Source organism: Oryx dammah, unplaced genomic scaffold, assembly GCF_014754425.2.
Source record: "Oryx dammah isolate SB20612 unplaced genomic scaffold, SCBI_Odam_1.1 HiC_scaffold_18, whole genome shotgun sequence".
Classification (NCBI taxonomy): Eukaryota; Metazoa; Chordata; class Mammalia; order Artiodactyla; family Bovidae; genus Oryx; species Oryx dammah.
Window position 1 is genome coordinate 66097768 of NW_024070202.1, and position 25019 is coordinate 66122786.

Sequence of the window (25019 nt, forward strand, 5' to 3'; positions counted from 1 at the left end):
GCCATCTTCACAGTCCAACTCTCACATCCATACACGACCACAGGAAAAACCATAGCCTTGACTAGACGGACCTTAGTTGGCAAAGTAATGTCTCTGCTTTTGAATATGCTATCTAGGTTGGTCATAACTTTTCTTCCAAGGAGTAAGCATCTTTTAATTTCATGGCTGCAGTCACCATCCGCAGTGATTTTGGAGCCCCAAAAAATAAAAGTCTGACACTGTTTCCACTGTTTCCCCGTCTATTTCCCATGAAGTGATAGGACCGGATGCCATGATCTTCGTTTTCTGAATGTTGAGCTTTAAGCCAACTTTTTCACTCTCCTCTTTCACTTTCATCAAGAGGCTTTTTAGCTCCTCTTCACTTTCTGCCATAAGGGTGGTGTCATCTGCATATCTGAGGTTATTGATATTTCTTCCGGCAATCCTGATTCCAGCTTGTATTTCTTCCAGCCCAGCGTTTCTCATGATGTACTCTGCATAGAAGTTAAATAAGCAGGGTGACAATATACAGCCTTGATGTACTCCTTTTCCTATTTGGAACTAGTCTGTTGTTCCATGTCCAGTTCTAACTGTTGCTTCCTGACCTGCATACAGATTTCTCAAGAGGCAGGTTAGGCTTTGGTTAAATTTGGGGTTTTTAAAGTGTGGTTTGCTTTTTAAAAAAATTTTTTTAAAAATTACATTTTTTACTTTAAAAAATTATTTTAAAGTTTTTAATGAAGTATGGTTGATTTACAATGCTGGGTTAGTTTCAGGTGTACTAACAAAGTGATTCAGTCACTAATTCTTTTTCAGATTCTTTTGGTTATTATAAAATATTGAGTATAGTTTTCTGTGCTATACAGTGTCTTCTTATTGGTTATCTATTTTGGTTAAATCTGAGGGACTTCCCTGGCAGCCCAGGGATTAAGATTCTGTGCTTCTAATGCAGGGGGCACAGTTTCCATCCCTGGGTGGAGAACTAAGATCCCCTGTGCTGCACGGCCACAAAATAGACAAATAAATGGGAGAAAACAACCCTCCTTGCTACCTGCTGCCTCTTGTTGGCCAACAGGGGTCAGTACATGGCAATCTACATGGGGAAGCTAAATAAAATGCTTCACTGGGGCAAGAAAAGATTTTCAGTGTCTGAGGAAACATCTATGTTTAACTTCAGAAAATTTTCACAAACTGGTGTTGCAAAAAATCAGTCACGATAAAATTAAGCACTTAGAAGTATAGAAAGAAAAAAGAAGTCAAAATACTTTAAAAAGTAATTAAATAATACATATATTTCAAATGTTTAAAAGCAGTTTAAAATGCAGAAGGATGTTTTAAATGGTAGTACTCTGCAGCAGAGACCTTGGGAATTCATGGTGCAGTAGAGCACAATCTGGCCAAGAAAAGCAACTTGCTTACCGAAATGACCAAATATGTATGTCAAGTTCTGCTGCCTTCATGATTGGGGTGGAGGCAGGAGAGAGCATGAACCTTCCTATTTGCAGACTATATAACAGCAAAGTTCATTATTGAATGCTCACTATGTCAAGTGTTTTACTTACATCACCATTTTTTTTTACTTTTTAACATGAAAATATTCAAATATATAGAAAATAATAAAATAAGCGTCCATATACACACAGTTTAACGTTTAACAGTTTCCTTATTTTAATTTTTCTGAATTATTTTAAATACAGATAGCAAACATTTTGCTCCTAAATACACCAATATATTATCTAAAAAGAGAAGTTTTTCTAAATAAACACAATGCCATTGTATGCGTGCATGCTCAGTCGTGGCGAGTCTTTTTGACCCTATTGACTATAGCCTGCAAGGCTCCTCTGTTCGTGGGATTTTTCCAGGCAAGAGTACTGGAGTGGATTGCTATTTCCTCCTCCTGGGGATCTTTCCCACACAGGGATTGAAGCTGTGTCTCCCGTGTTTCCTGCATTGGCAGGCAGATTCTTCACCACTGAGCCACCTGGGAAGCCCACAATACTGTTAAAAAACAAAACAAAACAAACAACAAAACTATCCAGTATCATCTAATGCTTTAGTCACTATTCAAATTCTCCAATTGTCACAAATATCTTTTATACCAGAACCAAGGACAAGCCATTGTATTATGTTTCTTAGGCTTCTTTTTATCTAAAACAGCCCTCCTTCAGTATTGCCTCTCTTCTTTTTTCTTTTCTTTTTCTTTTTTTAAAGGCACTGAGTTAATTTAAGAGACTGAGCCATTTGTTCTACAGGATGTCTCACCACTTCTTCTGGATTTTTTCTGATTGTTTGCTTTATCCTTCATCCTTGTAGTTCCTGCTTGATTACTCTGAAGTTAAAGATTTTTGGAAACAGTGCTTCACAAATGATGCTGGTGCTTCATATTGTATCACATCAGGAGGCACATAATGTCAGGTTGGTCTAATTTTAGTGATGATGAAATTGACCTAGGTTAAGGTGGGAAGGGACCGGATTTCTCCACTGTATTTATGGATTTCCCCTGATAACTGGCACATGATCCCTGGCTCTATGTGAATATCTTGTTCCCTATCACACTTTTACCTGTTGGTCTCATGATCCTGGTATGAATTAATCATTTCAGTAGGGACTGCAAAATGGTGAATTTCTAATTCTATCCTTCATTTTACATTATTTAGCTGGCATACTTTTGTAAAGGGAACTGTTTCCTCACCAACTGGGGCCATTTGGTTACCCTGAAATACATCTGCAACTAGAAAAGCAGGCTAAATGTTTATTTTCTTAAATTACCAGTTTTCAGAGTAAAGAGTTGGTGTAAAAGTCACTACCAGTAGTATGGTAGACAAAGTTTTTTTAAGTTTTTTTTTTTTTTAAGATTTGTTTACTCTTGTGGGGATTTAGTTTTATGTTTGACATTTTAAATCAACTGCAGTTATTTGTGATGCTTAAATCATTCTAACTTTAGCCAGTGGGCATTCCTTCAAGTTGGCTTCTGTGTCCTTTCAAAGAACTTTATTTTTTAATACCTCCTGATTTTCTGTCACAAGATGTTCTGAGTGCTCCTCTTGACCCAGCATCAGCCATTTCTCCAAGGAACCCTGATACCTTTTAGTGGAAAAGTGGTATTTAAAAATCAAACTCTGGGTGCCAAGGATAGTTCATATTAATTTTCATTTCAAAGTTAACAATATAGAGTTTAATGTCATTGTTATTAAATTTCTTTACATGGGAGCTTTTACCCTAATAACATTAACAAAATTACTTTTAATATTTATATCAACCCTATGAGATAGGGGATCATATCTTACATTTATAACTTGTGATCATAATTTGTTACAATCTCTATTTTAAAAGGAGACACCAGAGACAAGAGGTTCAGTTCAGTTGCTCAGTTGTGTCCGACTCTTTGCGACCCCATGGACTGCAGCGTGCCAGGCTTCCCTGTCCATCACCAACTCCTCGAGCCTGCTCAAACTCATGTTCATCGTTACACGTCCAGTAAACAGCACATCCAAGTAAACAGCAAGTAAACGTTATACATGCGAGGTTACACGTCCAGTAAACAGCAGCGTCGGGCTTTGAGGCCCTCATGCAACTTCTATTAGGGGAGACCCTGACTCTCCGAGGAGCTTTCCCAGGAGGCCAAGGGTCCTTAGAAAAGGTAATCAGGTAGATAATCAGGGCTGCTGTTCACACTCGCGCGTCCGAATTCTTTGCGAACACATGGACTGCAGCACACCAGGCTTCCCTGTCCTTCACTATCTCCCGGGGTTTGCTCTAGTGCGAGGTCTTATCCACTAAGCCCTCTGATCAGGGCTAGGGTGCAGGAACCAGGGAGTGGTGTGAACACTCCCTCCTCATTCCTCCAAACCCAAAGGGCGGGACCGGGCAAGCTTCCGGCAGAGGGACCGTCGGGTGCATGATCCGAGCCGCTGTTTCACTTTAAATGGATCCCAAAGCTCCCTAAAGAGTACACACTGTCAGGGAACCACGCACGCATCACCCTAAGTGGAGAAAATCCAGCTGGGACCTGTGAGCTGCCACAGCTTGGCAGAGGACCTGACCCGCCCCTTCATAGAGCCCAGCCCACCCGCCAATCAGAGGGAGCCTTGAACAGGGGGCGGGACAAAAGAGGAGCAGGTCCAATGAGGAATCAGCCTCCGATCGCCTCAGGACCGAATATTACAAAATCCAAGCTGCTAGCCTAGAGGAGGCGATGGGTTGGCCAATCAGAGCGAGTAACTCACAGCGTTGGGTACTGGCAGCCAGTCAGAAGAGTGCTCGCAGGTGACTCGCCCGGCCCCAGCTTCCCGCCTTTCCCCTAACCTCTAAATCGGGGGGCCGGTGGTTCCTGGGTTAAGTTCCTCCTACACGGAGCTGTATTTCTCGTCCTCTCTTTACGCTTGTACTACCGACCCCAGGCCTGTGCAGGCGTCTGGTGGGACATGGCGAACTTGGGCTGCGAGGCCCTCCGGAGTCAGGATGGGGAGAGTTTTCTCTATTTTGCCTATGGCAGCAACCTGCTGACGGAGCGGATCCACCTCCGAAACCCCTCTGCCGTGTTCTACAGCGTGGCCCGCTTGCAGGTCAGTGCTCTCCTCCTGGCCCCCGAGATGTCCTCTGCTCTCTCTGCAGACAAAGCGGGCAGGATTTTGAGAACTCACTTTCTCAGGGCCGCTCATCGCCAGCATTGGTCTGGGAATGCAGCTCTCTCTGCTCAAAGTACATCAGGGTTCCCTGCACGACCCTCCCCCCACCCCCTTCCCCCACGGGTCCCTCTCGTCCTCTCTCAGCCCTCTGCTTGATCCCGGCTATGCTGTGCTACTCTGGCTCCTGTGCCTCCCAGGCTGCCCTGAGCTCGCCCTCCTGACGTTCTCACCAGCTGCTCATTCTGCCCAGCTCCCGATGCCTCTCCCTTGGCCACTGACTTAGGGACATCATCACAGAATGCACTTGGTTGGTCCCTCTAAGAAATCTTCTCTGACCCAAGCCAAGGAATCAGTTGCTTTCTGTTCTACATTTGCTCCAGGACTTGTCACCTAGTTTTGTAAAAACCCGTTTACCAACCTTTTGCTCTCTACCTGAGGGGTCCTGAAAGCTGGAGCTATGTCTCATTCATAGTAAGGGCTGTGCTCACTTAAGTCTAATGGCTGAATGAACCTTCACTTGCCTTGGTAAGAATCATAGCTCTTAGTACAGTACATTTATTCATTTAGTTCATATTCTTCCAGCACTTACCTGGAGATACAAAGATGACTGAGTAAAGCTAGCAGCTTTCAGGACCTCCCCATCTGTAGGAGAGACAGGCAAACAATTACCTACAGAGCCTTTTGACATCATTTTACCAGGCAGACATGGTATCTGCTATCATTGGTCGGGTTCTTAGTTGCAAGCAACAGAAGTAGCTGATTTAAGCAGAAAAAGAACGTGTTGAAAGGCTGTTGAACAGCTCACAGAATGACCAGGAAGGTAGGACCATAGAACTGACAAAACAGGCAGGCATAGAAGGGAAGCTATAAAATAGCCAGTATTGCAGATGGAAACAGCCTGGGAGGCCACTGTTGACTCACCCTTGAGCTTGGTAAACACGGACATTGCATCATGAATCACCCACTCTGGACCCTGCCTCTACTGTCACTGTATCTGGAAGCTCCTGAAACCCAAATACAGTTCCCACCCCCAGAGTGGAATTTCTGCTCCCCTGTGTCACTGACTTCTAATTCAAAACCCTAGGTGGGTGTCCTAGGCCAAATCTTGGCCATATGCCCATGCCCTGACTCCAGGCAAAGCTAGGAGAACCAGTCTCTGGCATTTGAAACTTCAAAAACAGGAGTTGGGTTCTGAGCACTATCTACCCATCAAACTCATACGATAGGGAATTCCCCAAATATGGTAAAGAGGCTTAGATGTTTTTAGCTGGGATGCAGCAAAGAACTATCTAACAAATGATATTCAGTCACAGGTATGGTCAGTCTTAAAAGGAGATGAATTGTACCTTGCTCTGAGTTTTGCTCTGAACCTAAAACTGCTCTGAAAAGAGTGGAAAAAAAAAATTGTTTTAAGGAAGCATTGAAGGTGCTATGGGAGTATGTGACTTAGGGATCTGACCTTACTGGGATGTACAGTAAAGCCATAGCTGAAGATGTGACTTAAGCTGAGATCTGAATGACTGGCGAGGGGAGAAGCAAATGGAACAGCAGGGACAGAAGATTTCAGGAGAGAAAAAAGCTGGGTCTTTTAGCTAGTGTGGCTAGAATTTAATGTGTAAGGAGGATGTAGCATGAAGTGTAGAGAGGCAGGGGAAGGGCCACATGTTACAGGGCCCCAGAGGCCAATGAAGACTTGGATCTTTATCTTGAGAACAACAGTGAGAAGACCTCTGCCAAATTTAAGCAAATGAAATATCAGGTTTACATCTTTGAAAGCTTGTTCTGGTTGCTGTGGAAAGTGCTTTGAAAGGGTCAGGGCAACCTACCAAAAGGGCTTTTGGAAGTGGATGTGGGAGCGCAGTTAGAAAGCTTTTGTAGCGGTCACTACTGAAGCTAATGGTACCTTGGAGTGGTAGCCAGGGCAGGTAGATGGTTTTTTGGGGTGGTGAGGAGAGAAAACTGTTAGGCTTTGGTGATTGATTGTGAAATGAAGAGTAGATAATGGTTTTTGATGCAACAGAGTGGATAATAGTGATATTTGTTAAAAAAGAAAAAAAAAGAGGAGTAGTTTGAGAGGGAACATCAAGCTCAGCTTGGGCATACAATTGGCCCTTGAACAATGCCAGGGTTAGTGGTTCCCACCCTTTGCTGAGCCGAAAATCAGAGAACTGCCATCTCTGCCTCAAAAAGAGAGGAATCGATAAATGACTCGCCCAAGGGCAGGAAGCTGAAGAGGTCTGGATAGAATCAGGACTCAGACCCTAGTTCCTTTGACACATATTCGCTATTTCAGTCTCTAATCGAACACAAAATTTCCCCCATTCTTAGTTACTTTGATGATCTGAAAATTGAAAAAAAATTCACAGATAAGTAGACCTGTGCAGTTCAAACTCATGTTGTTCAAGGGTCAGCTGTACTGAGTTTGAGATGCTTATTATGTACCCAAGTGAGCAGAAAAATGTTAGTGAACATTAATGAAGTACTTGGGCTTCCCTGGTAGCTGCCTGCAGTGCAGGGGACCACGGTTCGATTCCTGGGTGGGGAAGATCCCCTTGAGACAGATTAGGCTATCCACTCCAGTATTCTTGGGCTTCCCTGGTGGCTCAGTCAGTAAACAGTCCATCTGCAGTGCAGGAGACCTGGGTTTGATCCCTGGGTTGGGAAGATCCCCTGGAGGAGGACATGGCAAGCCACTCTAGTATTCTTGCCTGTGAAATCCTAGACAGAGAAGCCTGGTGGGCTGCAATCCATGGGGTCACAAAGAGTCGGACACAACTGAGCTACTGAGCACAACACAGCACATGAAGTACTTACTATGTTCTAAGCACTTTCAAAGTCAAAAGAGAGACCTGAGCTGGATAAAAGACAGTTGGAATATTGGATGGTATTTGAAGCCATCGGAGGGTATGATTTTGTCTTGAGCAAACTGCTGAGAAAAGGGCCTAAACTGAGACTTTTAGAAACTCCAACATTTAAAAACTAGGTAGTGGAGGAGGAGTTGGTAAAGGGAATTGAGATCAAGGAACAGCTGAAAGGAAAGGAGGCAGATCAAGACAGTGTGGGTAACTATGTCAGAAACATCTGAGAAGTAGAGCAAGATGAGGAATGAAAATTGTCTATGGGATTTAACAGTATATCAATTCAGTTCAGTCACTCAGTCATGTCCGATTCTTTTCGACCTCATGGACTGCAGCACGCCAGGCCTCCCTGTCCATCACCAACTACTAGAGCTTACTCAATCTCATGTCCATTGAGTGGGTGATACCATCCAACCATCTCATCCTCTGTTGTCCCCTTCTCCTGCCACCTTCAATCTTTCCCAGCATCAGGGTCTTTTCAAATGAGTCAGTTTTTCGCATCAGGTGGCCCAAGTATTGAAGTTTCAGCTTCAACATCAGTCCTTCCAATGAATATTCAGGACTGAGTTCCATTAGAATGGACTGATTGGATCTCCTTGCAGTCCGAGGGACTCTCAAGAGTCTTCTCCAACACCACAGTTCAAAAGCATCCATCCTTTGGTGCTCGGCCTTCTTTATGATCCAACTCTCAAATCCATACATGACTACTGGAAAAACCATAGCCTTGAATAGACAGACCTTTGTTGGCAAAGTGATGTCTCTGCTTTTTAATATTCTGTCTAGGTTGGTCATAACTTTTCTTCCAAGAAATAAGCGTCTTTTGATTTCATGGCTGCAGTCACCATCTGCAGTAATTTTGGAGCCCCAAAATAAAAGTCAGCCACTGTTCCCAGTGTTTCCCCATCCATTTGCTATGAAGTGATAGGACCAGATGCCATGATCTTAGTTTTCTGAATGTTGAGCTTTAAGCCACCTTTTTCACCCTCCTCTTTCACTTTCATCAAGAGGCTCTTTAGTCCTTCTTCGCTTTCTGTCATAAAGGTTGTGTTGTCTGTGTATCTGAGGTTATTGATATTTCTCCCAGCAATCTTGATTCCAGCTTGTGCTTCATCCAACCCAGTGTTCTTATGATGTACTCTGCATGTAAGTTAAATAAGCAGGGTGACAATATACAGCCTTGACGTACTCCTTTCCCAATTTGGAACCAGTCTGTTATTCTATGTCCAGTTCTAACTGTTGCTTCCTGACTTGCATACAGATTTCTCAAGAGGCAGGTCAGGTGGTCTGGTATTCCCATCTCTTTCAGAATTTTCCAGTTTGTGGTGATTCACACAGTCAAAGACTTTGGCATAGTCAATAAAGCAGAAACAGATGTTTTTCTGGAACTCTCTTGCTTTTTCGATGATCCAGCGGATGTTGGCAATTTGATCTCTGGTTCCTCTGCCTTTTCTAAAACCAGCTTGTACATCTGGAAGTTCATGGTTCACGTGCTGTTGAAGCCTGGGTTGGAGAATTTTGAGCATTACTTTACTAGCACGTGAGATGAGTACAACTGTGTGGTAGTTTGAGCATTCTTTGGCATTGCCTTTCTTTGGGATTGGAATGAAAACTGACCTTTTCCAGTTCTGTGCCCACTCCTGAGTTTTCCAAATTTGCTGGCATATTGAGAGCAGCACTTTCACAGCATCATCTTTTAGGATTTGAAATAGCTCAACTGGAATTCCATCACCTCCACTAGCTTTGTTCGTAGTGATGCTTTCTAAGGCCCACTTGATGTCTCATTCCAGGATGTCTGGCTCTAGGTGAGTGATCACACTATCATGATTATCTGGGTCATAAAGATCTTTTTTGTATAGACAGGTCCTAGTGTGGTTTTATCTTTTATCAGATCTCCTGATGTCTTGCCAAGGATACCTGTTCCTAGAACATCTAATATACCATTCAAAGGTACTGGTCACTCAAACCAACCTTTTTAATGAAATTCTAAAGGTTTTTAAGAAAAAAAAGGTAACAGAGATAAAATACAAACTTTAGATTTATTATCTAATCCAACTTTTTTTTTATCATTAGGAAACTAAGCTCTGGAAAATTGGAAAGAAATCTTCCTAGTCCAAACAGCTGAGTAAGGATTCTTAATCTCCCTCATTCTGTCCTTTGATTACTCATCTCTGTGAGGGAAGAAACTAACAGCTTGAAACTTTGACTCCATTACTTTAGTTGTGAGACCTTAGGCAAATTACTTAATCTTTTTGAGCTACTGTTTTTCTTTCTGTTAAATGTGTATAAAAAGTTGTTGACAGGATTTTGAAAAGTCCTTATGAAGCCCATGGCAGTGTACAGAACCCAGTAATTGTTAGCTGCTCTTATGATTATTATAGATATGTTAACATAATTCATGAATGTTAAAATTTATAAGTATACAAATCACCCTCAAATGACAGCTCCCTTAGGGCAAAAAAATATGCTAATAGGATACTCTTAACATACATGAAAGTAGAAATAATGTTATAACCTTTATGCAGCCATCACCCAGCTTCAACAATTATGTACAGAATGATTATTGTTGTTTAGTTGCTGAGTTGTGTCTGATTCTTTTGCAACCACCAGACTCCTCTGTCCATGGGATTTCCCAGGCAAGAATACTGGACTGGGGTGCCATTTCTTTCTCCAGGGGATCTGCCTGAGACCCAGGAATCAAACCCTCGTCTCCTGTGTTACAGGCAGATTCTTTACCACTGAGCCACCAGGGAAGCCCACACTATGATTGCCTCTATGTTAAAATTTATGTGTAAGTAAGTGGATTGGGAAGCAGTTTTCAAAAATAAAGATAGCTGTGTTAAGGCATCAGGATTATGGGATTCATTATCCCCGTTAACCTCTTATTTATGGTAAGATACATGTACATATTCAGTATACAGTTTATTTTTAAGAAAAATATAGTCCTTGAAATCTGGGTCCTTGGTTGTTTATCTTTGTGTTTTTTATAGAAGGAACTCAAAACTTATGTTTCAGTTACATGGTGTTGAAGGTAAATCTGTTTTTATTTTGAAAAGGGAAATTTTGGTTCATGTGGATATTGATCATATCACTTTGGTTTCCTTTGTAGGATTTTAAACTTGACTTTGGCAATCCCCAAGGCAAAACAAGTGAAACTTGGCATGGAGGTATAGCCACCATTTTTGAAAGTCCTGGCGATGAAGTATGGGGAGTAGTATGGAAAATGAACAAAAGCAATTTAAATTCTCTGGATAAGTAGGTGGCTTCTAATTATAAGTTAAATCATTGCTAATTTAGAAGGTGGATCATATGCAAGAATGTGTGTGTATATATATGGACATATTCTTTACACTTGAGAGTTAACCTAAAAGGTATAATGTTCATTTCCTAAAAAGAAAAGCCTAGAAGGGTTACACACTCTAAGATTTGGGGAGACTTTTGTAATCTCTTCTATGATTGATGGAAGTACTTATTTTCTATTTGTTTTTCTAATAAAAATATCTTTGTAGTTTCATATTGTGAGAAAGCATGAAGATTTTTGTAATTATTACATACTTTTACTGATTTCAAAAACAGAAACTCAGTTTTTATAAGAGTCAGATTTTTAAAAAATATTTCTTTAAGGTAGCAGTTGAATCAGTAAAAACGTGATAATTTGTAAAAATTTCAAAACATATTAGAAATGCTTCGATGCTTTTTAGAACTTAAGAGTTGTATGGCAGAGCATTTAATACAAAGAAAGTTGACAGAAAAGAGTAGGATTTGAGAAGAGCAAACATCTGACATGCTTACTACTTTACTTCACTTGGAAACAGGAATGAGCTGTCCTGTCTAATTTTGCAGAATGGATATTCTCTTGTCAGAACACATAGTCCAGTTTTCATAGATAAAGAGCGATGTTTCAGGCTTATAAAGCCTGCAATAACTAAAGATCTATTAGAAGTATACCCAGTAATAGTAAGTCTCCAGCTTTCTAATTGAAATGCTAAGCTTACTTTTGATATGGTGGTATTTATAGTATGTTCTACTCTATCCCCCAATACATAGAGAACACATACATCCATAAATAGTTAAAATTTTAATCCAGTAAACTAACTTGGCTGAGTCAACGTATGATTAAAATGTGGCTGTTCTGATTCCAGGCAAGAAGGGGTTAAAAGTGGAATGTATGTCCCAATAGAAGTTACTGTTTCAACTCAAGAAGGAAAAGAAATAACCTGTCGAAGTTATCAGATGACAAATTATGAGAGTGTTCCCCCATCACCCCAGTATAAAAAGGTATCCTTTTTAACTCACAAAGACTTTTGGTGATTCCTTGTTAATTTTCACAGAGTTAAATGACAGAATATCTTGTTTTTAAAAGGCTGTGTTTTAAATTCTATATGAACAATTCATTTCAATCAATATGTTTTTAATACAAAAATGATAGTTATTTACTGAATAAATGTTCCAATTTATTTGTAATGATAGAACTATGCCCCTAAAACTTTGTTTATTAAAAAACTCTCAAAAATGTACTTGAGTCATAATCCTAGACATATTTTTCTTTAAAAACATGTATGAGTGTATTTTTTGTAGTTATTCTATACCTATGCTTTTTAATCATTTTTTTCTTCTCCACAAAATAGTATTTCATAAACCCCAAGATTCATTTTTATAGGGCAAAAATATATTTCCTACGGTTGAAACGTTTTCCATTTCTAGATGGAGGGATAAGTCATGCCCCTTTCAAAATCACGGACACCTTTCCAGCATGCACGCACAGGAAAAGAATAAAGGATAGAGAGGCTGACATCCCTCTTCAGAAACCCAAACTTAGGTACTTATTGGCAGGTCCAATCAGGACATGATACTTGGAGAAGGTGACCCAGTTCCTGGGCCTAATCTGGAATTTTCTAGAATGGAGCCTAGAGGAATTAGCCTGGTGTGGATCTGGGGAGTACCACTGAATACACTTGCTGTTTATTCCCCCATGTGTAATTCAGAGGTAGAGTAGACTCTAGGATTCAACTAAAAACTGCTCCCTATAAACTTTAAATTTCTTTGAAGAATGGTGTTTGTTTCTTAAAAGATTTTGTTCATTTCATGCAAATTCTATACAATAAGTTTTATATTAAAAATATTTTAAACCATAGTATTGAGTACAGTTGCTATCACATAGGGATGGATTGTGTGGCTGTGAAAACTCCCTGTATATTCATGCTCATCATGGGAGGAATGACTCTTCATTTTGTTCTACAGTTGTTTATTCTAGAGTTATCTGAAAGCTAATATTTCATACTTTGATACTACAAATAAAGCTGTGGTATACTAAACTAAATTATGTTCCTAACTAAAAGAGAGTTTTGTTGTTGTTTAACCATTTTCCAGGTCATTTGCATGGGTGCAAAAGAGAATGGTTTGCCACTGGAGTACCAAAAGAAGTTAAATGCAATAGAACCAAATGACTACAAAGGAAAGGTCTCAGAAGAAATTGAAGACATTATCAAAAAGGGGGAAGCAAAGACTCATTAGAATTTAATGGAATATATCTACATATATTTTCTCTATATGCTAATACCTTTTTAATATTTAGAACAGGGATCTGGGATGTATCTCTGTTTAATATATTTCAACAGTGTTCTGGAGGGTTATTTCACTTGGGTGCTTTCTTGTTTTCAGACTGTAAAAAGACCAAGATAGGAGTTAGACAATTGAAAGGTGGGCTATGAGAGGTGTTGGAATGCATGACAGTTAGGTGTGAGTACTCCTGTGAACCCTTAAAGTTATTTTATTGAGTTTATCTGAAGTGTATTTTTGCTCTGTGACTGAAGATAAATTTGCAACTTAATGATGGTGCTGGTAAATCCCTCTGCTCTGGGATTTTTAAAAATCAGCTTAATAAGAGCAAGCAAACTGAAGAGACAATTGATTATAAAATTTTAAAATTATTTTAAAACTATTAAAAAAAATTTTAATTATTTTAAAATTTAAAAGATGGCGTAATGTTCTTAGAGGAATAAATGTATTTGTGGTTTAACCTGTGTTCTCTGCGAAAATACTACATTTCCTTTTATGAGAAAGGCTCACATCATCACACATACTGGGTCTGGTCTTGGCCATATCCACTCTATACTAAAGGATTATTGCACAGACTCTGGAACCAGTATATTAGGGATCGGCTGTCAGTTCCACCACTTTCTACCTGGGAAACTTTGGGTTATTTGACTCAACTTCCTCAACTTCCTCGCCTGCAGACTGAGGACAGCCCAAATATCTATGTCTTAGGATCATTTTGAGAGGTATATGTATAAGCTTGGAACACAGCCTGGCATGTAATAAGTATTAGTAATCATTATTCTTATTGAAAGATTAAGTTTGTACTGATCCATCTTTAGAACAGAATTTTAAAGTAGAAGAGTCAAGATCATGAGGGAAAAGTATTTCTTGGAAGCTAAAATTTGATTTCTTGGCATATTAAGAAATGGTCATCTTCTTAAATTTATTTACTGAATAAATGGAAGCGAGTCATGAATAAAACAACACTGGTTATCATGCAATCTCTCATGTCTCTGTGGAATGCAGTGAACTGAACCTTCAAAATAGGTTATTAGAATGAAAGAGAAGAAACCCCAGGAGCATAAAATAAAGATTTGGTTTTTACTCTTGGGAAGAAGGCCCGAAGAACTTTTAAGCTACAGCTGCAATTCTATAGTGAGGCTTCACTATCTCCCAGAGTGGAGTACAAATTAAAGATTTTCCTTATTTTCTTTCAAGCTCAGAAATGCTTTTCAAAGACTATCTTGGCATTAGTGTCACCAGGAGCTGGTTGTATTTTGAGAGGGCCAAAATCATTGATGGAAATTCCTTACATATGACATTTGCCAGTACTACCTTGAAAACAACTAGAAAGAAGATAAAATGAGCTGAAAGGCTAGACAGTGATGGAAAGTATAATATATGTAGAGGTAATGTTATTAACGGGATTCCCTGGTGGCTCAGATGGTAAAAGCGTCTGCCTGTAATGCGAGAGACCCAGGTTCAATTCCTGGGTCAGGAAGATCCCCTGGAGAAGAAAATGGCAGTCCATTCCAGCACTCTTGCCTGGAGAATCCCATGGGCGGAGGAGCCTGATAGGCTACAGTCCAAATGTTAGTAACAACTATAAAAGGTGAAAAGTAAAGTGAAGTAAGGTTTTTACACTTCATTTGAACAGGTAAAATGACACCAGTAGACTAAAAAATTACATATGTATAATATGTATTATATAGAAGTATGCTACCTATGGGACTTCGATGGTGGCTCAGATGCTAAAGCGTCTGCCTACAATGCAGGAGACTCAGGTTCAATCCCTGGGTCGGGAAGATCTCCTGTAGAAGGAAATGGCAACCTGCTCCAGGATTCTTGCCTGGAAAATCCCATGGACGGTAGAACCTGGTAGGCTACAGTCCATGGGGTCGCAAAGAGTCGGACACAACTGAGCGACTTCACTTTCACTTTCATGTTACCTACTTAAAAAGTATACAAAGAGCTACACTTAAAAACACCACAGGTAAATAAAAACAGAATTCTAAAAAATGTTCAGGTAACCCACAGGAAGACAGGAAAAAGAAAATAGGAAATGACAGAACAGAAAGAACTGGGAAATGAACAAAAAACAATAAAATGGCAAACTTATACCCTAACATATCAATAAGTATATTCAATGAAATGATCTCAAGACACCAAGTAAAAATTGGTGGAGTGGATTAAAAGCATATAATTCTCTTCTATATGTTTACAACAACTTGTTTATCCATCCATCCGTTGATGGACATTTGGACTGTTTTCACCTTTTCACTATTGTGAATAGTGCTGCTATGAACATGTGTATACATATATATTTTTAAGTACCGAGGAATAGAATTGATGAGGTCATATGGTAATTCTAGGTTTAAGTTTTTGAGGAATGACCAACCTGTTTCTCACAATGGCTGAAAAATTGTACATTCTTACCAATGATGTATATAATTTTTTAAAGGAAATAAACAAGTGAAAATTTAACCAAACGTTTTAAGACTTGTATACTGAAAACTACAAAACACTGATGAAAGATATCAAAGATCTAAATAAAGGGAGAGGTATACTATGTTCATAGTTTGGAAGGCTCAACATAATAAAGAACTCAGTTCTCTCCAATGTAGGTTTACCACAATTTCTATCAAAATCCCTTCAAGATTTTTTTTTCTTAAATTTGTATGGAAAGGCAAAGGAATCAGAATAGGTAAAGCAACTTCAAAAAAGCAGAATAAAATGGGAGGACTCAATTGGCCCAATTTCAAGATTGTGTGGTACTGGCAGAGGGATAAACATACAGATCAATGAAACAGAATGGAGAATCCAGAAATACGTACAAGGTGCACAGGTAATTTAACGGAGGAAAGATAGCCCTTCAACAATTAAGCCCTTCAACAAAGATACCTTTGCCCTTCAACAAAGATAGCTCTTCTTCCTTGGAGAAGGAAATGGCAACCCACTCCAGTATTCCTGCCTGGAGAATTCCATGGACAAAGGAGGCTCCATGGGATCACAAGAGTCGGACACGACTTAGTGACTATTCCACCACCACCATCAACAATGATGCTGGAGCAAAAATTATAGGCAAAAATAATAATTACAATAAAGTTAACTGAAGTCTCATTCAAAAATTAACTCAAATGCCTGACAAAACTATAAACTTTGGGGTGGTAAATTTTCTTTGACATCTAGGAATTTGCAAACAGAGTTCTTAGACTGAATACCAAAAGCATGATCCATACAAGGAAAAATGGATAAAACTAGTGTACATTGAAATTTAAAATGTTTGCTCTGTGAAAGATCCTATTAAGAGAATGAAAATACAAGCTTGAAGTGAGAGCAAATATTTACAAACCACATATCTAACAAAGGGTTAGTACCTACAATATATCAAGAACTTTTGAAATTCAACAATAAAAAAGCAAATAATTCAACTAATAAATGAGACATGAAGAGACATTTCACACAAGAGGAGACACAGATGGCAAATATGCACATACAAAGATGTGTACCATCATTAGCAAGTTAAAAGCATAATGATAGATCATTAAGCTACACACGCATAGAACGGCTAAAAGGAAACATGACTGCCAAATGCTATGAGGATGTGATGAAACTAGATGACTTACACGTTGCTGGTGGGACTGCAAAACGGTCCAGCCGCTGTGGAAGACAGTTTAGCAGTTTCTTAGTAAGCTAAACATGCAACTATCATATGACCCAACAGTTGCACTCCTGGGCATTTACCCCAGGGAAATGAAAACTTACGTTCACATATAGACCTGTAGATTAATGTCTATAGCGATTTTATTCATAACAGCTAAACACTGGAAATAATCCAAATGTCTTTCTACATGTAAATGATTAAGCTGTGGTATCTTTGTGGTAATGCCATGAAATACTACTCAGTAATAAAGAGAACCATTGATACAAGCAATGCCCTAGGTGAAGTTCCAGAGACTTAGGCTGAGTGAACAAAACCGTCCCCAAACAAAATCTCAATACGTACTGTGTGCTTCCATTTATGTAACATTCTTGAAATGACATAGTACAGAAATGGGGAACAGATTAGCAGTTGTCAGGGGTTAAAGAAAAGGTGGTGTGGTGTAATGGCAACATGGGGGCTCATTGCAGTGGTGGAAATGTTCTGTATCTTGACTGTATCATTCAGGGTCTGCAAGATGTTACCATGAAGGGAAATTGGGTTAAAGGTGTAAGGGTCTCTGCATTATCTCTTACATCTGCATGTGAATTTACAGTTCAGTTCAGTTGCTCAGTCGTGTCTGCAACCCCGTGGACTGCAGCACGCCAGGCCTCCCTGCCAATTTTACATTCTTACCAACAATGTATATAATTTTTTAAAGGAAATACTTAAGTGCAAATTTAACCAAATGTGTTAAGACTTGTACTGAAAACAACAAAACACTGATGAACGATATCAAAGATATAAATAAATGGAGAGGTATACTATGTTCATAGTTTGGAAGGCTCAACATAATAAAGACCCAACTCCTGAAGCTTGCTCAAACTCATGTCCATCAACTTGGTGATGCCAACCAATCATCTCGTCCTCTGTCATCCCCTTTTCTTGCTTTCAATCTTTCCCAGCATTAGCCTCTTTTCCAGTGGGTCAGTTCTTTGCATCAGGTGGTCAAAGTATTGGAGCTTCAGCATCAGTATGAATATTCCATTGAATATTCAGGACTGATTTCCTTTAGGATTGACTGGTTTGATCTCCTTGCAGTCCAAGGGACTCTCAAGAGTCTTCTCCAACACCACAGTTCAAAAGCATCACTTCTTCGGCACTCAGCTTTCTTTATGGTCCAACCCTCACATCCATACATGACCACTGGAAAAACGATAGCTTTGACTAGGACTTCCCTAGTGGCTCAGATGGCAAAGTGTCTGCCTACCACGTGGGAGACCCAGATTCAATCTCTGGGTCAGGAAGATCTCCTGGAGAAGGAAATGGCAACCCACTCCAGTATTCTTGCCTGGAAAACACCATGGACAGGGGAACCTGGCAGGCTGCAGTCCACGGGGTCGCAAAGAGTCAGACACGACTGATTGATTTCACTTTCACTTGACTAGATGGACCTTTGTTGGCAAAGTAATGTCTCTGCTATTATGCTGTCTAGATTGGTCATAGCTTTTCTTCCAAGGAGCAAGTGTCTTTTAATTTCATGGCTGCAGTCACCATCTGCAGTGATTTTGGAGGCCCCCGCCCCCAAAATAAAGTCTCTCACTGTTTCCCTATCTATTTGCCATGAAGAGATGGGACCGGATGCCATGATCTTAGTTTTCTGAATGTTGAGTTTTAAGCCAACTTTTTCACTCTAGCGAATTTACAACTATCCCCAAATACAAAGTTTAATTAAAAGTAAAAATAACTATAAATGAATTTTTGAAGCAGCAGAATCAGCAGAGAACAGGAGACTATTAAACATGCCCAATAAAATTAGAAATAAGACCAAAATACTCTTGGAAAATAAATATTGTTGAAATTAAGAACTTAAGTGGATGATGTATTGGTTGCCTATTGCTGTTGTAATGAGTTACCACAAATTTAGTGGCCTAGAGCAACAGTTTTTATTATGGTTCTGGAGTTCAATAGTCTAAAATAGGTCTCACTGGGCTGAAATCAAAGTGTCAGCAGGACTATTCCTTCTGGAGCCCAGCTAGAGAACCCATTTCCTTGTTTTCTGCAGCTTCTAGAAGCCACTCTCAATTTCTTGGCTCATAGTTCCATTCTTCCTCTTCAAAACCAGCAACATCAGACCCAGTCCTTCTCAAGTTGCTATCTCTTTTAGCTCTCCTTCTGCCTCCTTCTTCCATTTATAAGGACTCTTGTGATTGCATCCAGCCCATACCAATAGACCATGATTAATCTTTCCATCTCAAGGTCAGCTGATTTGCACCCTTAATTCCATCTGCTACTTTAATTCTCCTTTGCCATATTCATAGGTTCCAGGTGTAGGACTTGAACATTATAGGGGCCTGAAGGGACTATTCCACCTAGCGAAGACCAGTAACACAGCAGATTCAAATAACCACAAAAATAATTGATTGATGGAAAGAACTGAAGAAGTTAACTGAAAGTGCAGCCAGAGAAGCAGGATATAGAAAATGTGAGTATTTAAAAGATATGGAAGATAAAATCCAAAATCCTAGAAGAAAGGACAAATTTTGCAATTTTTCTACCAGAAGTTCATGTAAGGATAAACTTACGTGAAGGAGAATTGGTATCTTTAGCGTCTCTATACTAGGTTTGACAAGTTTGCACGTCTCCCACCAGTGTTACCTTTGCAAAGTTTCACTTTTGAGTTATGAACAAACTTCTCAGAAGGCAGCCTTTTTTGGGAATCTAAATATTCATGAGCATATGGGGTTACATGATTGAATGTATTTTATTCAGTGTGAAACTTATTTATAGCATCGTTATGCCTTATGTAGACCTTTTCCATTTAAAATGTTTAAAAAAACACATTTTACTGGGAAATGTATTAGCTAGCATGTTACAAACTCCCTGACAGGTCATCACAGTGTTAACAGTATACAATGTACACCGCCAAGAAGAGATTTAAGGGCAGGAAGAAAACCTTAGATTTTTTGAAAGTCCATATCGAAGTATATGCTCTGTCGTAAAGGTTTGATTGTTTTGAGCTGCTTTTCATCCGGGAGCACGTGTCACGTGTTAACAGGAGTTTCACGGAGGAGCACGTGTTCTAACAGGCGTTTCCACAGTCGTGTTTTGAAGCAGCTGCCTCTGGTTGCGGACTCTGGGCTAGCACTTCTAGCGGGACAGGTCTGAGCTCGCAGCGGAAGGGACCGAGCTGGCACCACCAGTCGGCGCTGGGTCACCTCTGGCGAGCCCTCAGGCCTTCCAGCTCAGTGGCCTGGCCACTCTGCTGGGGCAGGGACTGCCCCTCGAGGCTGCCCAGGGCCACTTTCTGCACGCAGCCTCTCCGGGCCGCCCGCGTCCGCCTCGCCCGCCTCGGGTTTTTCGCGCAGGCCGCGGAGGTTCGGGGCGCGGCCGTCGTTACGGCCGTGACAGTTCGCGTTCCCGGCCCGCGCGGCGGCTGTACCTTCCCTGCAGCGGGTGAAGTTGCCGCGCCGCGCGCTCCGGGGTCGGCGCTCCCCAACCTCCGAGTTCCCGCCCGCACGCTCCCGGCGCACCCGACTCCGGCTCTGGCTCCCCAGTATCGCGAGGTCTCCACACCTGGCTACCAAGTAAGTCCCAGCGGCAGGGGTGGGTCGCTCGGAGCACACGTTTTCTGGGGGTCCTGGGCGCCGCGGCGGAGGAGGCGCAGAGAGGCGGCGTCCTGCGAGCGGGCGGAATTCAAAGCTGCGCTGGAAGAGCTCCGGGCGGAGCAAGGAGGAGAAACCCGGTGTTTGTGGAACCACGAAAAGTTCAGGGGGGTGAACTTCAGCGTTAGGGGAATCGTTTATCCCATGGTGGTCCAGCCAGAGCGTCTCAGTCCTGCCTGCACTGTAGAATCACCTGGGGTGCTTGTAAAATTCAGATGCCCAGGCTGGATCCATCAGAACCCCTGGGGGAGTGGAGGGGGTGGGGGTCTGTATCGTTTACACTTCTCAGCTGATTCCACTGTGTGGGCAGGGTTGAGCACCAACGACCAGAGTGGTTGCCAAGAGAGGGTGGAAAGGCGGGCAGGGGCTTTGATAAGAGTCCAGCCTGCGACAGATCCGGCTGTACCCAGTGTCCCGCGTGGCCCTGGGGAAGGGGCAGTGGCCCTCCCTCTGGTTTCCCAAGACGCAGAGAAGGGAAATGAGACAAGACTTGGCAGCGTCGCCGGAATAGGGCCTCAGCTATGCACACAGTCTTTTGGCATATTGTGAAACACAGAAGCTTTGCCAGATCATGATGCCTCGTTGGTTCTGCTTTCTGGGAAATGCCTCTGTTACTGTCATTTAAAGTTAAATGAAGGGAAGCCAGTAAACCCGTTGACAGCTTCTGGGATTTCTGCTTTAAGGGTGAAGTTCGGTGTGCTTCGGAGAAGGCAATGGCACCGCACTCCAGTACTCTTGGAGAATCCCATGGACGGAGGAGCCTGGTAGGCTGCAGTCCATGGGGTTGCTGAGAGTCGGACACGTCTGAGCGACTTCATTTTCACTTTTCACTTTCACGCATTGGAGAAGGAAATGGCAACCCACTCCAGTGTTCTTGCCTGGCGAATCCCAGGGACGGGGGAGCCTGGTGGGCTGGCGTCTATGGGGTTGCACAGAGTCTGACACGACTGAAGTGACTTAGCAGCAGCAGCGGCAGGTGTGCTTGCCGCAGGGTCGGGTTTGTACCTGCTAAAAGCCCCCTATCTGAGACTTCCCATATCCAAGAACTTGGATATTAGGAGTGCACAGAATTTACCCTCTTAGCACCCAAGGGTATGTGCTGGGGGCAAATAGCGCTAATCTCAGCAACTAGGGCCCCTGGACAAGACACAGATTTCTACTGCATGTGTGGGGCAGATAAGAAAGGTGGATTTGAAATAAACAACAGCCTAGGAGAAGAGAGGGCTTCTAGAGGGTCCAAGAAGAGTGGATTGTGGTTTTGCATAATGAAGAAATTTAAAGTCAAGCTTTGGAGCCCATCAAACCTGGGCCCAAATTCAGATTCTGTCACTTCTGTGATACTTGCATGATCTCCCTGAACCCCTGTTTTCTTTCTTGTGAAGTGGGAAAATAGCTCTGTCCTGAATGAGATAATGTGTATCAAATGCCTGGCAGGCCAGGTTGCTGCTCCATCAGTAGCAGTTATTGGCCACTGTAGTGGTGATTTGTGTTCAACAGTTGTTTTCTTAGCACAGCCACAGTGAAGAGAGTGTGCAGCAGTTGTCTCCCTGAAACTCCATTCCCTTTTCTTTTCCTGCCTTGCTCAGGAGAGGGGTTTGTACTCCTCCTCGGTCACTGTGTAGTTTAAGGTCTGGAATTTCAGGCCGCCAGTCTGTTGCTCAGTAGGGCTTATTAATGGCTCTGGAATACAGTTTTACTCCATGTGATAGGAATGACAAAGTGGTCCTTAAGTTTGAGACTTCCTCTATTCTACTCTAATATATATATATATGCACACATGCATATATGTATACACGTATATACATATGCGCTCCCCTGTAGCTGGGCCGTTTACGGGGTTTCAGAATTGACATGGGCACATACACGTGACTTTTGTGGTCAGCATCCTTGGGCTGTGCCCCAGTTGTACCTGTTTTGCTACTAACTCTTGGCCTAGGGACAATGAATCCTTCTTAGATGAACAAGAAGTCAGAAATTTGGGGAAGGGAAAACCTACATCCTGCAGTTGTCAGTGGGGGCATCCTGAATCTTTCACCTTAGTTCCACTGTGTGTGTGGATCCTCTGACAGCAACAGCAGCACTGTTTATTTTAGATTAAACAGTAGAAATACTATAAATAATGATTTAATGTTGATATAAAAATCAAGTGCTTTTACAGCACTATCCCTGATACTTGCCTAATGAGAATCTTAAATTCTTGTCTCCTTTTATAAAAAAAAGTTCAGTATTTATTCAGTATCTAAGACTTAAATGTAGGATTTGAAGTTTAAATTACCAGTTCCTTCTATGATTCTTCTTTTTTGGGGGTTTGAGGCAAGATGAAATTTTAAAAGAGAAGATTTATACCTTTGCTGAATTTTTGTCATCTTTTAGGTATCTTGGAGGTTTCTGAAAGTCCTGTGTTCTTTTATCTTTTGGGCAGAGTCAGTTGAGTCTCATACAAAGGGCTTCCTTTCATCCATCTATAGACCAAAGTTGGAAGGAAGGAAGGTTGTTTCAAGGAAAATTCTTTGGTGCGTCATTACTCAGTGACGTGTTCCCCCCCCCCCCCAACTTGACTCTTGTAGTAAGAGGTGAGTAATCACTGCCCATTTCAATTAATTAATGTTTTTTACCCAGTGCTGGAAAGTTTGTCAAAGCAAGACTTTATGGGTTGAATTCTTCTTGTTGTGTTTTATCTAAAACCCACCACAGACCAAACTGTGGGCAGAGACTTTAATGCAAAGTTGGCCAGGACAAGCTTGCCACCCTCCCTCCCTTTAGTCATCCTCCCTGCCTCTGGAGCTGTTGAGTCTAGGATGCTGTTACTCTGTGGTAATCTTTCCTTGGCCCTCTGAAGGGGCACGATGCCCTACCAAGAGATCTGCTTCTATAGAACCAGCAAGGCGATTTTGTGTTATACTTCACTTAGAGTGCTCGCTAGTAATCTGTTGCTTTGTTATTTGTTTTGCTGAGCAGTCATTTTCCTTCAAATTAAACTATAGTTTGAGGTTTTAATTCAACTTCAGTGGCTCTGAGATCAACTGGCCCAGCGAACTCATTGAGAAAGACCCTGATGCTGGGAAAGATTGAAGGCAAAGGAAGAAGAAGGTGGCAGAGGATGAGATGGTTAGAATCACCAACTCAGTGGACATGAGTCTGAGCAAACTCCAGGAGAGTGGAGGACAGGAAAGCCTGATGTGCTGCAGTCCCTGGGGTCACAAAGAGTCAGTCATGACTGAGCAACTGAACTTATGTTGTTCAGTTGCTAAGTCGTATCCAACTCTTTGTGACCCTATAGACTGCAGCACACCAGGCTTCCCCGTCCATCACCAATTCCCAGAGCTTGGTCAAACTCATGTCCATCGACTTGGTGATGCCATCCAACCATCTCATTCTCTATTGTCCCCTTCTCCTGCCTTCAGTCTTTCCCAGCATCAAGGTCTTTTCCAATGAGTCAGTTCTTCGCATCAGGTGGCCAAAGTGTTGGAGCTTCAGCATCAGTCCTTCCAATGAATATTCAGGACTGATTTCCTTTAGGATTGACTGGTTCGATCCCCTTGCAGTCCAAGGGACTCTGAAGAGTCTTCTTCAATACCACAGTTCAAAAGCATCAATTCTTTGGCGCTCAGCTTTCTTTATGGTCCAACTCTCATATCCATACACGACTACTGGAAAAACCATAGCCTTGACTAGACAGACCTTTGTTGGCCAAGTAATGTCTCTGCTTTTTAAATTGCTGTCTAGGTTGTTCATAGTTTTTCTTCCAAGGAGCAAGCGTCTTTTAATTTTATGGCTGCAGTCACCATCTACAGTGATTTTGGAGCCCCCCAAAATAAAGTCTGACACTGTTTCCACTGTTTCCCCATCTATTTCCCATGAAGGGATGGGACCAGATGCCATGATCTTTGTTTTCTGAATGTTGAGCTTTCAGCCAACTTTTTCACTCTCCTCTTTCACTTTCATCAAGAGGCTTTTTAGTTCCTCTTAGCTTTCTGCAGTTCTCCTGGGTTTCCTTACCCTACTGCTCTCCACCTGGGTGCCCTTTCCCAATAAAATCTCTTGCTTTGTCAGCACAGGTGTCTCCTCAGACAATTCATTTCTGAGTGTTAGACAAGAGCCCAGTTTCGGGCCCTGGAAGGAGTCCCTCTTCCTGCAACAAATGGCAACTCTGGTGGGGACGCTTCTTCGCTGAGACTGACATCCTGACTACTCGGGGTACTCAGGGGCCAGCTTGCCTGCCAATGGACCAGACCCAGCGGCTGCCACTGGGACCCTTTTGTCCCTGGTCTCCACCTGATGCGGATAACTGGCCAGATTGCCCTGACCAGTAAGGAACAAGAGACTTTATTGACATCTCTCCCCTTCCCTCTCTCTTTCCTCTCCTTAACCCTTCCTATCCTTCCCTGTTTTTCTAGTCCCCCGGTCCTGGACGCAGGAATCTGGTCGAAGGGCCCTCAGCCTGAGCTGAGGATTGGAGACTGATCACCTCCTCTTGGCAGAGAACTCGAATTCTGGTTCTGATTTCTGGTAGGGCCGAGTTCCAGTCCTCCCTTCTCTGGAGGCCCAAGGAAAAGTCTGATAACACCTGGGTATCTGTAGGTGGCAGGAGACGTCTGTAAGGCCACCCCTTTCCTCCCGCTCTCCCGCCTCCTCCTCCTCCTCCTTTCAACCTGGCTTCCTTTTCTCCCTTGAAATCTTTGATGTTAGTACTTGGATCTGAAGTTCTTTGTCT

At 41.9% G+C, this 25019-nt stretch overlaps 2 protein-coding genes across 4 annotated transcripts in view; both read left to right on the forward strand.

The window, feature by feature from the left end:
* Window positions 1-4189: 4189 nt before the first annotated feature.
* GGCT (gamma-glutamylcyclotransferase) lies at window positions 4190-13486 on the forward strand. Its single transcript, XM_040259696.1, has 4 exons — window positions 4190-4544; window positions 10572-10717; window positions 11605-11740; window positions 12833-13486. The coding sequence occupies exons 1-4, from the start codon at window positions 4404-4406 to the stop codon at window positions 12974-12976; spliced, it is 567 nt and encodes a 188-aa protein (XP_040115630.1). The 5' UTR covers window positions 4190-4403; the 3' UTR covers window positions 12977-13486.
* A 6183-nt stretch (window positions 13487-19669) lies between these two features.
* Window positions 19670-25019, forward strand: part of NOD1 (nucleotide binding oligomerization domain containing 1) — a 96042-nt gene continuing 90692 nt past the window's right edge. Inside the window, exon 1 of one of the 3 annotated variants that reach the window (XM_040259700.1) lies at window positions 19670-20227. The gene's annotated coding sequence lies outside the window, so the exon portion shown is untranslated. The remainder of the gene's footprint in view (window positions 20228-25019) is intronic. The other 2 variants (XM_040259697.1, XM_040259699.1) reach the window with 2 other exon arrangements.